We start from the raw sequence: 17426 nt of genomic DNA, 5'->3' as shown, positions 1-17426 counted from the left end.
GCAGTCGCAAAAACCATCAAGCGCTATGATGAAACTGGCTCTCATGAGGACCGCCACAGGAAGTTACCGCTGCTCTAGAGTTCATTAGATAACTGCACCTCAGATTGCAGCCCAAATTAACGCTTCAGAGTTCAAGTAAGACACATCAACTGTTCAGAAGAGACTAGGTGAATCAGGCATTCATGGTAAAATTGCTGAAATGAAACCACTACTAAAGGACACTAAGAAGAGACTTGCTTGGCCCAAGAAACACGAGCAATGGACATTAGACCGGTGGAAATCTGTCCTTTGGTCTGAGTCCAAATTTGTGATTTTTGGTTCCAACCGCCGTGTCTTTGTGAGACGCAGAGTAGGTGAACGGATGATCGCTGCATGTGTGATTCCCACCGTGAAGCATGGAGGAGGTGGTGTGTTGGTGACACTGATTTATTTAGAATTCAAGGCACACTTAACCAGCATGGCCACCGCAACATTCAGCAGCCATCCCATCTGGTTTGCACTTAGTGGGATTATCATTTGTTTTTCAACAGGACAATGACCCAACACACCTATGGGCTGTGTAAGGGCTATTTAACCAAGAAGGAATGTGATGGAGTGCTGCATCAGATGACCTGGCCTTCACAATCACCTGACCTGAACCCAATTGAGATGGTTTGTAATGAGTAGGACTGCAGAGTGAAGGAAAAGCAGCCAACAAGTGCTCAGCATATGTGGGAACTCCTTCAAGACTGTTGGAAAAGCATTCCAGGTGAAGCTGGTGGAGAGAATGCCAAGTATGTGCCAAGCTGTCAAAGGTGATTACTTTGAAGAATCTCAAAATATATTTTGATTTAACTTATTTGCTTACTACATGATTCCATGTGTGTTAATTCATAGTTTGTCTTAACTATTATTCTACAATGTAAAAATAAACCCTTGAATGAGGCGTGTCCAAACTTTTGACTGGTACTGTGTGTGTATATATAGCGTAACATTGGATTTCACCCCCATCTCATGTTTTTGAGTGATCTCTCTTTGGCCATGCAGTGCACCTCACAAAAGTGATTGCTGTCCTAGTTATGATCAACTTTACCCTGTACATCTACAAATTACCACATATACTGCTAGTTTAAAGCAAAACTATTGCTGATGGTGAACCTGAACAATCAAAATCTATTGTAAGCCCCGTTCAGCAGGTATAGCCAGATAAGTTGTCTCCGGTAGCTTACCCTTTTCGGTAAAACAGCATTTAACAGCGCAGATAACAATAACCTAGCAAATGACTAAAACCTAACATCACACAAGCCATTTTAGCATTTGAATGCGCTGCGCAGATTGGGGAAAAAGGAACAGGATCTCTACCTCGTTGATCAACGTGCGAAGCTGGGCACAATGCCTGTTGACATACTGCCAAATTCTCTAAAACGACAAAGGTGGCCTATGGTGGAGAAATTAACATGCAATGCTCTGGTGGACATTCCTGCAGTCAACATTCCAATTGCACACTCCCTTAACTTGTGGCATTGTGTTGCATGACAAAACTCTGCCTTTTATTGTCCCCAGAACAACATGCACTTGTGTAATAATCATGCTACTTATATACCACATCTGTCAGGTGGATGGATTACCTTGGCAAAGGAGAAATTCTCACTAACAGGGATGTAAACAAATGTGGGCACAAAATTGGAGAGAAATACACTTTTTGTGCATATGGACATTTTATTTCAGCTCATGAAACGTTTATAATTTTGTCAGTGTATAAAAAAAAATCAACAGTGAAGGTAAAATGCCATAAGGACATTATTCTGGAGGTCTGACAGTCAAGTTTCAGCACTTCTCTACAGGAAGAAAAAAATCCATGGCTCCACCGCATCAGTTCTGCTCCACTGATCTCCACATCATCCAACAAGGGTGCCCAGTCACTAGTGTCAGATCAATAGTGTATAGAGATTAATGGAGTGCTGCAGTGACTGTTGCCTGTGAACCCAGCCTCCATGTTATCCCAGCCGTGCTAGCCAGAGACACAGGGAGCAGACTGAAGCGTTGATGGCGGACACAGTCACCAGATTGCCGGGAACGGAGGATCTCTACCACCCATGGAGGACAGCTGGCTCTGGGGTTCAGGCCTCCATTGGCAGCCAGAGGATGTGAGGCTAACAGGGCGACTGAACAGGGCCAGATACCCCTCAGTGATCGAGGGGGAGGGTCACAGGGAAGAAAAGGGCTTACTTTAGGCTCTGTCCCTGCCGGCTGGGGACGCTCAGATGACAGACTTGACCAGCGCCACCATGTGGTCCACCCCACACGCTACATCCACCACATGACCTGGCACAGTCACCTGAAACACATTGAAAACAGTACACCATCAAAATATTACCATAAGATGCAGTTATGTAGCATTAAAACATACATGAACTAGTTATGCATCCTTTAAAAAGTATGCTAAAAAGGTCTGATTCACTCCAAAATCAAAGTGGCCTAATATCCAGGTGAGTCCACCTCCATCTGTTGGGTAGATCCAGCTAGATGCCTCAATCCCAAATGAATGATAAAGATGGGCACCATCTGAGTTTATCATATTAGACAGTGCCCATCTATTCCATTTGAATGAGATTCAGGCATATAGCTGGGTCTATGCAACATCACTTAATGTCTGAAAACATTGGACAAACGTTGTTGTAGGCTTAGCGGAGTTGCCAATAACCGGATGCATCCAGTTTTCAGAGATACATGTCAATCAAACTAGCCACCTTTTCCACTGAAAACCGAATGTGGGAACTCTGCTCAGGCGTTTTCTTTCACGCCTGCTACGTTGATACGCCTGTTAATGTTGTAGTGGACTATTACTAAGTCATTTGAATAAACCACAAAATGTCAATGATCAGCAAAAAAAATTGATAAGTAATCTAAGTTTTGTCTCACCCGCCATGGGAAGTACTGGTCCTCTTTCTTTCCAATACCAAGACAACCTCTCACATTCTTCCCCCAAACAAAGAGTTCCCCACGATCTGGAACATTTTTTGTTTTTACATTTTAGTCATTTACCAGACGCTCTTATCCAGAGCGACTTACAGTAGTGAATGCATACATTTCATACATTTGTTTCCCCCATACTGGTCCCCCATGGGAATTGAACCCACAACCCTGGCGTTGCAAACACCATGCTCTACCAACTGAGCCACACGGAACAGCAAGCAATAGGTACATTCTACATATTTAATATTATTATTTCATCCAATGGCTTGAAATGGGAATGGGTTAATAAAATGCTAACAATATGTAAACATACAAGTACATGGAAGCATTCATATCTTGTATCATCCACTGAATGGTATAGCACCACATTATTTCTTGGGTAAGAAGTCCTACTTCCTGTATGCCAACATATTCATCTTAAACTGTAACATTGTGAGTTTGTGACTCTAAAGATGTATTGTTGTTTTTTTTGTCCAACATAACTCATTCCACATACTGAAAATCGCGACTTAACCCACCTGTGACAGCCGCGAAATGGTTCAGTCCACAGTGGATGCGACTCACGGTCACCGCGGGGTTAAACTCTGAGCGGCCGAACAGTGCAGGAGGGACCAGCTCAGGGGTTTGGGATTCAGAGAGATTAGGGCCCTTTCCAAGAATGCCGTAGCCCCATACAAATACCTCCCCTCTCTCTGTAAAGACAAACACGCCTTTACTGACACACTACATATTATTTATTAGTCTATTGAATGGGAAGCTATGCTATACAGTCCAGTAATGTTAGTTTTGTGTTAATGGTGGTGGTGCAAGTGATCTTTTATTATTTCACTGCCAAGTTCCATTTTGGCAGCCACCCCCCTCAATATTCACAGATCTGAAAGGACTCAATCATTTTTAGCAATATGGTGATGCCTAACCTTCCTATAGTGTAATTGGAGCTTCCACCATATTGCTTTCACATTCTCAGATTGGTAAATATAACAGTTAGCAACGAGCACTAGGCAGGCAGGTGGCCCTCCAAAGTGATCCTGGTGGCACACCCACTTTTAGATGCAAATCAACCCGCCAGAGATGGAAGAGGTAGGAACAATGGAAGTGGCGAGAGGCTGAAATGGAACAGGGCCCCGGTACTCACCGTTCAGAATGGCCACCTGTGTGCCTCCACAGGCCACCTGGGTCACTTTGCCCACCCTTTCAAAAGGAAGGAGTCGAGGGGAGTTAATCTAAGGAGAGGGAGAACATAAAGTCAGTAGCTGGACAAAAGGTCACACATTGAAATAGAATAAGAACACGTAGTGGTACCAATAGTTTAGCCTGGTAGAACCAGCCTGAACGCTACATTCACAATTCAGTCTAGCATTCCTGCTCATTGAAACTATTTGAGCGGTATTATTCAAAACTATCCTCAGCAATTGGATCCCCCTCAACCAATCAGGATGGCTTAATTCAAAGCACAGCCATTTTCTCTTATTTGCAAACACCCATCTATTGGAGAAAGTCCAGACTGATACATGAAGTGAAATAGAACAGTCAATGCAGCTGGTTCCACCAGGCTAATATATACTGTAGTATAGCCTTGTGAGAAACAAGAGTCACAAAGTTTGGCAAACATGATTTGAGATTGTGATGGGCACTACGTTGGCTCCTCACCTGGGTGGCCTCAGTGACTGAGGAGAGTTGGAGGTACTCAGAGTTGCCCCAGCCATAGAGCTGGCCGTCCTGGGACACGGCCATGCTGCAGTCTCCGTAGGTGGTCACCTGCTGCACCCTCACACCAGCCAGGTCCCCTCCTACAGCCACCGGCCTGGCACACATGTTGTGGTGGCCCAGACCTGAAAAAAAATTGCTTTGTCTTTAGAAAACAGTTAAGTGTGTGGGAGACTATGCATGTGTGTAACTATGCAGGTGTCTTAATGAAAAAATGATGCCCTTTCTTTATGCACTAAGAGACTTGGGCCCATGTCCACAAAACTTCTCAGAAAAGGTCCTAGGAATCCTGTTTTAAACTTCCAGCTCAGAGTAGGTTTTAGGATGATGTTAAGACACTGCTCAGACAAACTGAGTTTCTCAGTTGGTAATTACAACAGTTTGAGGTACCGCAAAAGAAAAGATGGTGATGACGCTCATTGACATTGTTGTAAATGATGGGGAATAACCAATCCGAGGAGGCATCGCCAGCTGTGAACTCTATTCCATGCTTCAGACAAAAAAGGTGAATGTGACTGTACAAATGTTGCAATGCTAAAACGTTTGATATAATTTTCGCCTGACACAATCACTTTGCATACTCTTAATTCTTTCCTAATATGTTGGCATACATAACCTTTTTTAACCAATTCCAATGGTTGTTAAATTATTGTTTATTATATCAACACACTCATCACTCCCATTTAATAACTATCGCTTTGGCACAGCAGGCATCAAGTCACTTGCCAATGTTTCATAAAACGGTTGAAAGGTCTATAATTTTCCTCGAACACAATCCAAGTTAACATGAAGCCCTTGATGCCTTCAAATCGCCCAACTTACATGCAAACCCAATTTAGGATATATATTTTTTAACAATATGATATTGCACTCTGAAGGGATAACTTGAAATAACACGTATATTAATTAAATAATCAAAAGAAAAAGTAATTATTTGTAAGCCTAGTGCAGGGGTACTCAAGCACTATTTGAGAAGGTCCGGTCACACAAATTTCCTAGGTGGCAAAGGGCCAGATTGAGATTGTCATTTATTGGCATAGTAACAAACCCCACCTTGCAACCCCAAACTGTTCACACCCCTCTTGTTGGCGGAGAGAACATTTTGCAGTTTTAAAGCCAATTTCCCACAATTCTACCCATTTTGTATGGGAAAGAGAAATGTTTTGCTTTTTTAAAAGTAATTTCCTGCAATTCTACACATTTGTTTTTATATGATACCAGGTGTCGAAGCCTGACAAGGTTAAATTGGTAGTTGGGACCCGCGGTCCATATTGACCTGGGTACGGATCCAGTATTTTGGCATATCATGTACAACAGGCCTCGTGAAATAATTGTCAAAAGTGCAAGAGATACTGTTTTATGTAGGTAGATTGTAATCAATTCAGAAACATCAACATACTCCAAACTCCAAAGCAATTGCATGTGGCGCAGGAACTACTGACTTGCTGACCTTTTCTATTATCAAGACACAAGCCGGTTACTCTTAACTGGTTAAGACAGCTCATGAAGTGTCCTAAATATCTGCTGAGTAAATTGGACTCTTATGACTACAGAGGCTTCATGCATTGATTTTATTTTGCGGAGTAAAATGTCTCTATTCTCAGCGCTTACAACCAATTTTCTACTCAGGTACTTTGTGGATAAAAATGTGTAAAGCTCACACAGCAGGAGTGAAACACTATATTTGCACAAGGTCATTAATTGGTTAAGTACATTTGGGTAATTCTGCATAAAAATAAACTGATATTGGAGAGAAATGTACAGAAAAAGGTGGAGACACTGATAAACCATAGCGACTCAGTTTATCTTTATAGGGACCCCTTGGCATTTTCCCAGCGTGTGTGTGTGTGTGTGTGTGGGGGGGCTTCTAACCTGTCTGTCCGTCTGCCCCCCAGCCACAGGCATATACCTTGCCCGTCTCAGTCAGGAACAGACTGTGGTCCTGCCCACACACCACCTATAGGACAAACATGGCATCCACAGGGTTCAGTCACACATAATATGTGCACACAACATATTTTCACTCTGGGGTGAAGTTTCCCCTATGTTCAGATGTAGGATCAGCTTTCCCTCCCCCCCCATCCTATTATTTGTTTATTTAGCCTTTAATTACCAAGGTGAGTCATGTAGAACACATTTTACTTTACAATAATGACCAAGGTGGAGCAATAATGGCTGAGGTGTCTTTCTGTCCCCGTTACACAGAACACACCTGAGTCACTGGGCTGTCAAAGCCTTCCATCTTGTGAATGATGTGACTGGCACTGCAACGGAGAGAGACTATATATATTACATAGACAGATACATACAGTGCCTATAGACAGTCAACAGACCTTTGAACTTTAGTCACATTTTGCCAGCTTAAAATGTAATATAAAAAGTGAGATTGTAGATCTGGAGGAAAACACAACCTACTCCACATTATCAAAGTGAAAGAACATTTTAAAACATTTTCCAAATGAAGAAGAAAAAACCCCACTGAAATATCATAATTGGATAAGTCTCAACCCCAGAGTTAATACTTGGTGGAAGAACCTTTGGTAGCCATTACAGCTGTGAATAATTTTCAAAATTTTCTACCAACTTCGCACAACTCTTAGGGCAACATACACAGTTGAAGTCAGAAGTTTACATAAACGGAGTTTAAATGTATTTGGCTAAGGTGTTTCACAATTCCTGACATTTAATCCCAATAAAAATTCCCTGTCTTAGTTCAGTTAGGATCACCACTTTATTTTAAGAATGTGAAATGTCAGCAGAGAATGATTTATTTCAGCTTTTATTTCTTTCATCACATTCCCAGTGGGTCAGAAGTTGACATACACTCAATTGATATTTGGTAGCATTGCCTTTAAATTGTTTAACTTCGGTCAAACGTTTTGGGTAGCCTTCCACAAGCTTCCCTCAATACGTTGGGTGAATTTTAGCCCATTCCTCCTGACAGAGCTGGTGTAACTGAGTCAGGTTTGTAGGCCTCCTTGCACACAACATTTTTCTGCCCACAAATTTTATATAGGATTGAGGTCAGGGCTTTGTGATGGCCACTCCAATACCTTGACTTTGATGTCCTTAAGCAATTTTGCCACAACTTTGGAAGTATGCTTGGGGTCATTGTCCATTTGGAAAACCCATTTGCGACCAAGCTTTAACTTCCCGACTGACGTCTTGACATGTTGCTTCAATATATCCACATCATTTTCCTACCTCATGATGCCATCTATTTGTAAAGTGCACTTGTCCCTCCTGCAGCAAAGCACCCCCACAACATGATGCTGCCACCCCCGTGCTTCACGGTTGGGATGGTGTTCTTTGGCTTGCAAGCCTCCCCCTTTTTCCGCCAAACATAACGATGGTCATTATGGCCAAACAGTTCTATTTTTGTTTCATCAGACCAGAGGACATTTCTCCAAAAGTACAATCTTTGTCCCTATGTGCAGTTGCAAACTGCACATTATGGCGCTTTTGGAGCAGTGACTTCTTCCTTGCTGAGCGGCTTTTAAGCTTATGACGATATAGGACTCGTTTTATAGTGGATATAGATACTTTTGTACCCGTTTCCTCCAGCATCTTTACAAGGTCCTTTGCTGTTTTTCTTGGATTGATTTGCACTTTTTGCACCAAAGTACGTTCATCTCTAGGAGACAGAACGCGTCTCCTTCCTGAGCGGTATGACGGCTGCTTGGTCCCAATAGTACACAAGGTACCACGTTCATCTTTACAAACAATAGTACTATTGTGGTACCTTCAGGCATTTGGAAATTGCTCCCAAGGATGAAACAGACCAGAAAAAAGTTTTTTTCTGAGGTCTTGGCTGATTTCTTTTGATTTTTCCATGATGTCAAGCAATGAGGCACTGAGTTTGAAGGTAGACCTTGAAATACATCCACAGATACACCTCCAATAGACTCAAATTATGTCAGTTAGCCTATCAGAAGCTTCTAAAGCCATGACATAAACTTCTGACCCACTGGAATTGTGATACAGGGAATTTTAAGTGAAATAATTTTACTGTCAACAATTTACAACAAAATTTCTTGTGTCATGCACAAAGTAATGTCCTAACCAACTTACCAAAACTATAGTTTGTTAATAAGATATTTGTGGAGTGGTTGAAAAACGAGTTAATGACTCCAACCTAAGTGTATATAAACTTCCGACTTCAACTGTATCCATCGTTTTTGTCAAAATTGCTCAGGCTCAGTAAATTTGGCTGGGGATCAATAATGGAGGGCAATATTTAAACCTCGTCTCTGATTTTCTAAGAAGATTTAAACCAGGACTGAGACTAGACCACTCATGAACACTCAACACCTCTTGAAAAGCCATTCTGATGTGTCTGTTGCATAAAACATTGTGTAACTGTCCCACAGAAAAATAAAACCCTATCCTAGGGTTAGGTTTTCAGAAGACTGAGGCGGGTTTTCCTCTAACTTTTTACCTGAGCTTTGCTCCTTTCATATTTATTTTGATTCTAACAAACTCCCCAGTCCCTGCCGGTGACAAGCATACCCATACCATGATGCTGCCACCACAATACTTGAAAATACAAAATACTAACATTGCATTCACTCCATATTACTAGCCTGTATGACAAAGTGAAAAGAAAGAAGCCTGTGTTTAAACAAAATCCACTCCAAATTATCCTTTCTGTTTGTAAGAAAGCTGTTAAGTAATACTGCAAGACAAATAAATGTACTTTAAGGCCAACATTTTAAACTACAGGGTTGGGTGAATTCCAAAACACAGAGTGAAACCCTCTGTATTTCCAAATATGTTGGAGGCAGCATCATGTTATGGGTATGTTTGTCATCAGCAGGGACTGGGGGGAGAGAAAGAGAAGTCAATCAATTACTCAAGGAGCCCCGCCTGTCCAGAAAAGGTCCCCTCTGCCCACTCCCTGTCGTCCTCTCCTCTGCTCACTCTTAGTAGGCCCCTAAAGACCGGGGGCCATATGTATCAGAGTAGGCATGCTGATCTAGAATCAGCTCCCCCCAGTCCCTATAATCTTAATCTTTGTGATCAAAAGGTTAAACTGATCCTAAATCAGCACTCTAACTCCGAAACATACGACCCCTGAACACACATTTATAATAGGATTGTTGTTCAACCTGAGCACTTAGGCAGTCATTGGGCAGAAAAGCAGTACAATTCCTGGAGAGTGAATACATTTCCAGCCTGCATTGATTTGACACTATGAGTCATCACTAGTATGACTCAACATACACCCGGTCGTGTTGCATGACAACGGCAGAGGCAGACTTTTCTTTGCATTTTGAGCATGGTTTCAGCCTGATCAACTTCGTCAGTTATAAGGTAATATGTTGAGTAAACAACAGCGGTGTGTGTGTGGTATCATACCTGTAGACTTCATCTTCAACCATCTTCCTCCCACACTGGCCATAGGCATTGTTTCCCAGACTGAACACTTTGATATGATAAAGAGAGAATGAGGGAAAGGAGAGAGACACACACAAAAAACATGTGGGAGGATGATCCAGGGGTACGATTAGACATTGTTAACAATGTGGAAAATGGAGCAGTGTCTGTAAAACGAACAGTAGCACTTTATTTTGAAGTACAAAAATGTCCAGGTATTTTCTTAAGTACATTGTAAAAATGTAAATAAAATGTAAATAACACAGTATTAAACTATAAATTACATGTTTGTTTATTTGGGATTAAATAAAACAAGAATAACCGGTCACCAGGTAGTTACCAATTGTAATATTCTTTTAGGTAAGTATCTCAAAGTACAGATTGTTACCACATCACTTCCTAGTAAATTCCAGGGAAATACCAGCGGAAAGAGTACCGTATAATAAAGTGCCACCAAATGAACAATCGTTACGCAACTATGACGCCCTCTTCGACGATCATCAGCTCAAATGTATTTCTGCAAAGTGCATAGGCAAAGGTCAGGATTCAAATTACACATCTACTAAAAATAGTAGGAAGAATTAACATCAATATTTTCAACATGTAAGGGACCACATTTTGATATCTTAAGCCTACGGAGTTGACCTGCTCAGTTATGGGAGTGCCCTGGCTTGCATCCATGTGTAGTATTTGTATTTATTATGGATCCCCACTCTTCCTGGGGTCCGGCAGAATTAAGGCAGTTATACAATTTTAAAAACACTACAATACATTCACTACAGAATTCACAACACACTAAGTGTGTATGCCCTCAGGCACATATTTCTCAACCACATATCTACAACACAAAATCCATGTGTAGTGCGTATGTTATCATGTGTGTGTATGCATGTGTCTGTGCCGATGTTTGTGTTACTTCACAGTCCCCGCTGTTCCATAAGGTATATTTTTACCTGCTTTTTAAATCTGATTCTACTGCTTGCATCAGTTACCTGATGTGGAATAGAGTTCCATGTAGTAGGTTAAGGGCTTGTTCATGGGCACAACGGTAGGGGAATGTCTTTAGGATGTGAACCCACCAGCCTTCTAATTCCCAGATCAATCCCCCCCCCCCCTATTTTCCCTAGTTTGTGTGTGACATTTTCCTCAAAGAAGCACACACAGTGAGCAAAATAGCCCTAAACAGACAGGAAGGCATATTATCCAAGGTAACAATTATCTCAGAATCTTGAGCTAGCTATTTTACTTGATTTCCATTGCATTTCCTTACAAGTATGTGAATGTCTGTCACGAGAGCTTATCCAAGACAGGTTTCACACTTTCATGCTCTTTACTTAGACTGTTAAATAAAAGTCCCCTTCTCAGGGATATCATAAAAGGAAGGTGTAACACAAATCACATTGCTCACAGTACTGGGAGATATATGGGAATTTTCGTAACAGCTCAGTGTCGTTTTACGTGAGGAGAACAAAACGTCACCCTCTATGTTGCCTCTTACCTCCCTCTGAGTCGGTGAGCACCAGGGAGTGGGCACGGCCACATGCCACCTGCACCACCCTGGTCTGCTGGGGCCTGGCCAGGGGGAGAGGCACCGGAGAGGGCTCCAGCACATAGTCATAGCTCTTATCTAGAGAGGGAACACTAGGTGATTATAAACATCACTGGGATGGTCTGACACTAGCCTGGTCGCAGATCTGTTTGTGCTCTTGCAAACTCCATTGCTGTCTTTGTCAAGCCTTGGCAAGAGAGCAGAAACAGACTGGCACCCAGACTAGTCTGACACATGCTCGATCACAGGCATCAATTCAGGGCAGGCGCTGCACAAATTCATCTGAATATTGGACGGCTAAAGCAGTTGATGGGACTATACAATCCATTTCATATACACTAAAGATTGGTGAAAGTGTGCAGCAGTTGTTGAAAACACACACCCACCATCGAGCAAATTATGCACATCCTCCAATTGGTTGACAAGCTGGTGCACTTTTATGGCTGAATAGGTTAAAGCTGCAATCCTTAATGCGAAAAACAACAAACTGCAGCCCCAGCCACTTGGTTTGTTATAAAGCGATTGAGTTAAACAATCTTTTGGGAAAGGCAGTTGTACTCAACTCATTACACATCTCTAAGTTATATTCTTCCTCAATCAATTGGTCATTAATTGAAAGTGCAAGATCCCAGATCGTGTGTAAAAAAAAAAAGGAAAGGAGGAGAGAGTGCTTGTCATGGAGGATGGGGGAGCGAGAGAATGAATGAGTGTCTTACGGCGGTCTTGTTGGGTGCGTTGGAAGCCCAGCTGTGAGTCTCTGTTGAGGCCCATGCCCCACACCTTGGTGAGGTCCTTGGTGGAAGAGGAGAGGAGGGTAAAGCCGTACCCACAGGCTGCAGAGGAGATCTGAGGAGAGAGACCAGCTCGGGAGTCAGTCACTCACTCTCAAGTACAGCACTTGTGTATTCAACAGGTCGCATATAATTTTAGAAACGGCATGCATGGCAAGTATGCGTACCTAAAAAACATGAGCTGGCGCACACCCAGAATAATAGTTTGTGTGGAGGTGCTGACTAACGGCGAATATACTATAAAGAAAGTCGCACACTCCATGTGTAATCTCCCAGCAATTTAATGGGTATTTACCAACGTTTCGGCATCACTGTGCCTTCCTCAGGGTCTGTGTACCTGCCATGGATGCAGTTGCATTTCACAGTGAGTGAAGACATATGAGGCAAAACTAAGTGATGTCAAGTAGTAGTGGTTAGGCAGTGGTCAGGTCACCAACCCTGGTCCTTGAGACTTGGGAGTGCAAGGCTTTTGCTCCAGCCCAGTACTTACACACTTAATTTAGCTAATCAACTGCTCATCAAATCAAATGTTATTCGTCACATGCGCCGAATACAACCTTACCGTGAAATGCTTACTTACAAGCCCTTAATCAACAATACAGTTCAAGAAATAGAATAAAGAAAATATTGACTAAATAAACTAAAGTAAAAAAAATTAAATAAAAAGTAACACAAAATAAGAATAACGATGCCATGTACAGGGGGTAGTGGTACAGAGTCAAAGGTTAGTCGAGGTCATTTGTACATGTACTGTAGGTAGGGGTAAAGTGACTATGCATTGATAATAAACAGTGAGTAGCAGCAGTGTAAAAACTGTGGTTTGGGGGGGGGTCAATGTAAATAGTCTGGGTGGCCATTTGATTAATTGTTCAGCAGTCAAAAGTCAAAAAGACCTTGATTAGCGGAAATCGGCCTTGTTTTCAGTAGACACCAGACAAGAGAATAACGTTATGAAACAGAAGTAGTCAACTACCTTGTCTGAACTTGTCCAATAAGAACCCATATTTTTGTTTTCAGTTGCATAGCGTCATGCCCCAGCCCTAACAAACAAACACGGCCTGGCTGTGTAGACCAACTGGCATTGAACAAAAGCAGTTGTCATAAATTGTATAGAAACATGTCTATTGTGTCAGTTAAGTGTTTCTGTGGTTAAACAGACATTACCTGCTGCTCTGTCTCCAGACGGTAAGGAGTGAGCTGGTATTTCCTAGGCTTTTTCCTGCCACTGTCTGGAATCACAAAGCTGGGGATGCCCAGGGCTCCAGTGTAGCTAAACCCCCATACAAACACTTTGTGGTTGGGCTTTCTCTGCTTCCCAACATACTGAAACACTGGACCCTCATCCTTTAGCTCCCGAGACCTGCGGTCACTAGCGGGGGTCGCATATCCCCGAGCTCCAAGTGCTAACCTGTGTTGGGTACACAATCGAAGGTACGCTAATGACATCTCCACCCCTGAGAAATCATGAAACAGAAAACATAATGAGCCAGATATTAGGTTGTCATTGGCAGTTTGACAGAGAGGACTGAAAGAGGCTTGGTTAGAGTCAGAGTTGTGTAACGTCCTTTAGCTAGTCACGCATCATCACAAAAAAAGTGGAACTTTAGCTAGTTATCGATTAGCTCTCAAATCCCTACAAACAGAGAAGGGTTTTTCAGCAGTGTTGACAACTATTTTTCAAGGAAGTCTCTAAATGACTTAATGACTTAATAGTGACAACGTTAATTTGTACATGCACATTAAGAAATCACATTTTTGTTCATGCCACAGATAGAACAATGAGACAGATATTTCACTGGATGTATAAATGTGAAGCATTTATGATAGTGAAAGGAAGCCCAGTGGCAAGCAGTGGAAGAAGGAAGGAGATGGATTTTGGCCAACATTCTGCAAATTTTGTCATCAATGGAACATTTTTATCTCAATAGAGTTCTGGTACCAAAACTGCAATCTGTTACAAACAGAGTGGACAAAGTGTTGTAGACTTCACCCTTTGCCAAAGTTTTAAAAAACGGAGCTATTGAGTTAATGCACATTTCGGAGTAGGCGTTCCCTAACAGAAATATGCAAATATACGCTAGAACGCACCAATAGGATCTTGCTAGCTCGTGCTTGGCTCTGCCCACTTTGCTTGTTCTGCCGACTATGACTAATTTGTTCCCATTGGAAACGACAGGATGTGGTATATTTTAGATACAAAAATCTTTACTAATACTCTCCCTCAGTCTCTCAATCAATGAGAACTTCTCCAAAGCAAAATGTAAAAGAAAGTTTGAAGGAGAACAAAAAGGAACAGATTAAATATTTAAACAGCACAGAAAAACGCAGTAAAGTAGATATTTTTTTAAGTACGTTTTTACCGATTAAATACATTCACTTCAGGCGCTGCAGCAGCAGGGAGAGAATCAAGAAGCTAGAGCAGAGAGAGGCGGCGGGGGAGAGGGCGCAAGTGATGGGTGCACACATGCAGCAGACTGCCGGCCGAGCGGGAGCAGACTGCCGGCCGAGCGGGAGCAGACTGCCGGCCGAGCAGAACAGCTGTGCTCAGCCATGCGGGAACACAAAAATAGGGAAGTCGCTAAGCAACACTTTTTTCAGCGGTTACATCTTTCCCACATTAGGCTCCATGTGAAATACAATTCCAATGCTGTGTTTTAACGTTTAGAAAAAGACAATCGTTTTCAAACCGGGTTTCTAAACATGTGCTGATATGCCTCTTTTATATCAGCAATAAATCATATTTCAAATGAAAATATACACTTACTGTAGCAGTTTTGCTCAGATCCACCAGCAGTGTGTGCCTCCAGTTGATGAACTAGCTAACGTTACACTTCTTCCTCAGTTATGCTTACACACAGGTGTTCCGCAAGCGTCGGGGCTCATAACAAAATATCCCAGTTCAGAAGATACTATCTTCAATAAATAGGCGCTAAAGCAGTTAGTGTCTATGAATGGGGTAACGTTAGCTACTTATGGGAATGGTCTTACCTGTTATGGTTATTTGTAATATTCACGAATCGAGCTTCAATGTGACACCCACATACTGATTTCATCTTCGTAATATTCATAGCTACATTATTTTGGGTGGCATAGGTTGTGGTTTTATTCAATGCAATTTATTCTGACAGGCGTGTTACCGCAGAGACAACCATGAGTCATCCCTAACTGCACTTTCAACTTTGACCCGGTTCAAAAAGGAAGAAACTGGGCCAAATCCCTAACAACGCAGGTGACAGTACGCCACCTGCAGGGCTGGAGTGTAAATTCTGAATCCCAGTTTAATACCTGAGCAACTTTGAATGTTTTATGAATCAAGGCTGTCTCACGCCCATTCGCAATATATTAATACGTTTTTTGGGGGATCCTCCATTTCGTATGATTTGAATTTATTTGGTAGTTGCTAAATGCTATGGTTGTGCTTACTGTAGCTAAAGTTGCTAATTAGCTAAGGATCTAAAGTTGTTATCAACTTCATTTTGATTTAACCTTAATTTAACTAAGCAAGTCAGTTTTAAGAACAAATTCTTATTTACAATGACGGCCTACCCCGGCCAAACCCTCCCTAACCCAGACGATGCTGGGCCAATTGTGCGCCGCCCTATGGGACTCCTGATCACAATACAGCCCAGTATCAAACCCGGGTCTGTAGTGACGCCTTAGACCGCTGCACCTCTCACAACATGCAACCTTTAGGTTGCTAGTCGTTTGCGTCATAGGTTAGAGTTAGCGTAAGGGTTCAACATGCAACAATTTCAAAGATTTTACTGAGTTACAATTCATATAAGGAAATCAGTCAATTGAAATAAATTCGGACCTAATCTATGGATTTCACATGCCTGGGCAGCGGCGCAGCCATGTGTGGGCATAGGCCCAACCACTTGGGAGCCAGGCCCAGCCAATCAGAAGGAGTTTTTCCCCACAAAAGGGCTTTATTACAGACAGAAATACCCTTCAGTTTTATCAGCTGTCCGGGTGGCTGGTCGCAGACGATCCTGCAGGTGAAGAAGCAGGAAGTGGAGATCTAGGGCTGGCATGGTTACGTAGTCTGCGATTGTGAGGCCGGTTGGACGTACTGACAAATTCTCATAAACATTGAAGGCAGCTTATGGTAGAGAAATTAACATTACATTCTCTGGCAACAGCTCTGGTGGACGTTCCTGCAGTCAGCATGCCAATTGCACGCTCATTTAAAATTTGAGACATCTGGGCCTCCAGAGTGGTGTAGCGGTCTAAGGCACTGCATCGCAATGCTTGAAACATCACTATAGACCCGGGTTCAATCCCAGGCTGTGTCACAACCGGCCGTTGGCCCCGTGTCGTCCGGGTTAGGGCAGGTGTTAAAAAGCGTGGTTAGGCGGGTCATGTTTTGGAGGATGCATGACTCGACCATAGCTTCTCCTAAGCCAGTTGTGGAGTTGCAGCAATGAGACAAGATCGTAATTGGATATCCCACCCCCAAAAATGGAGACATCTGTGGCATTGTGTGACAAAACTGCACACTTTAGATTGTCCTTTTATTGTCCCCAGTACAAAGATGCACCTGTGTAATGATCATGCTGTTTAATCAGCTTCTTGACATGCCAAACCTGTCAGGTGGATGGATTATCTTGGCAAAGGACAAATACTCACTAACAGGGAAGTAAACAAATTTGTGCACATAATATGAGATATGCTTTTTGTGCGTATGGAACATTTGTGATCTTTTATTTCAGCTCATGAAACATGGTACCAACACTACAGGTTGTGTTTATATTTTTGTTCAGTATAGTTGCAGATGTTATAGTTGTGGTTCGCTGAAGTTAGCCCCAGCGTGATTCGAACACCCATCCACCTGGACCCACCTCCCTACTTCAGTTTCCGTCTTAACTAACATTCTGTCTTAAGTAACAATACCATTTGTAACGTCATGAATATGAGGTACCCCAAAAAATGTGTACTATGCTACATCTAGTCGGAGCGACCAGGCTGGAATCAATCAAACACACACACACACACACACACACACACAGAGCATAAGCAGAGAAGATAAAAATGCACTCTGCAGAACA

The 17426-nt window shown here is 42.4% G+C and overlaps 1 protein-coding gene across 6 annotated transcripts; it reads right to left on the bottom strand.

The window, feature by feature from the left end:
* Nucleotides 1-1678: 1678 nt before the first annotated feature.
* rcc1l (RCC1 like) lies at nt 1679-15579 on the bottom strand. 6 transcript variants are annotated; one of them, XM_014197649.2, is made up of 12 exons: nt 15367-15579; nt 13543-13832; nt 12304-12433; nt 11537-11665; nt 10021-10087; nt 6875-6926; nt 6535-6619; nt 4606-4787; nt 4091-4178; nt 3474-3647; nt 2902-2987; nt 1679-2317 (listed from the first exon to the last, which is right to left on the bottom strand). In XM_014197649.2, the coding sequence occupies exons 2-12, from the start codon at nt 13822-13824 to the stop codon at nt 2240-2242; spliced, it is 1353 nt and encodes a 450-aa protein (XP_014053124.1). In that variant the 5' UTR covers nt 13825-13832; nt 15367-15579; the 3' UTR covers nt 1679-2239.
* Between the last annotated feature and the right edge of the window lie 1847 nt (nt 15580-17426).

This window comes from Salmo salar, chromosome ssa04, assembly GCF_905237065.1.
Source record: "Salmo salar chromosome ssa04, Ssal_v3.1, whole genome shotgun sequence".
Classification (NCBI taxonomy): Eukaryota; Metazoa; Chordata; class Actinopteri; order Salmoniformes; family Salmonidae; genus Salmo; species Salmo salar.
The sequence above is the reverse complement of the archived record's forward strand: the minus strand, read 5'-3'. Positions and strand labels throughout refer to the sequence as shown.

Bases quoted from the DNA above. Each gene is read 5' to 3' on its own strand.
- rcc1l (XM_014197648.2), bottom strand. From the start codon at position 15,446: ATGAATATTACGAAGATGAAATCAGTATGTGGGTGTCACATTGAAGCT. The intron at 3,648-4,090 runs GTGAGTACCGGG...TTGTCTTTACAG, and splicing joins ACAGGTGGCCATTCTGAACG to AGAGAGGGGAGGTATTTGTA. The intron at 2,988-3,473 runs GTGGGTTAAGTC...AAAATGTTCCAG, and splicing joins CCATTTCGCGGCTGTCACAG to ATCGTGGGGAACTCTTTGTT.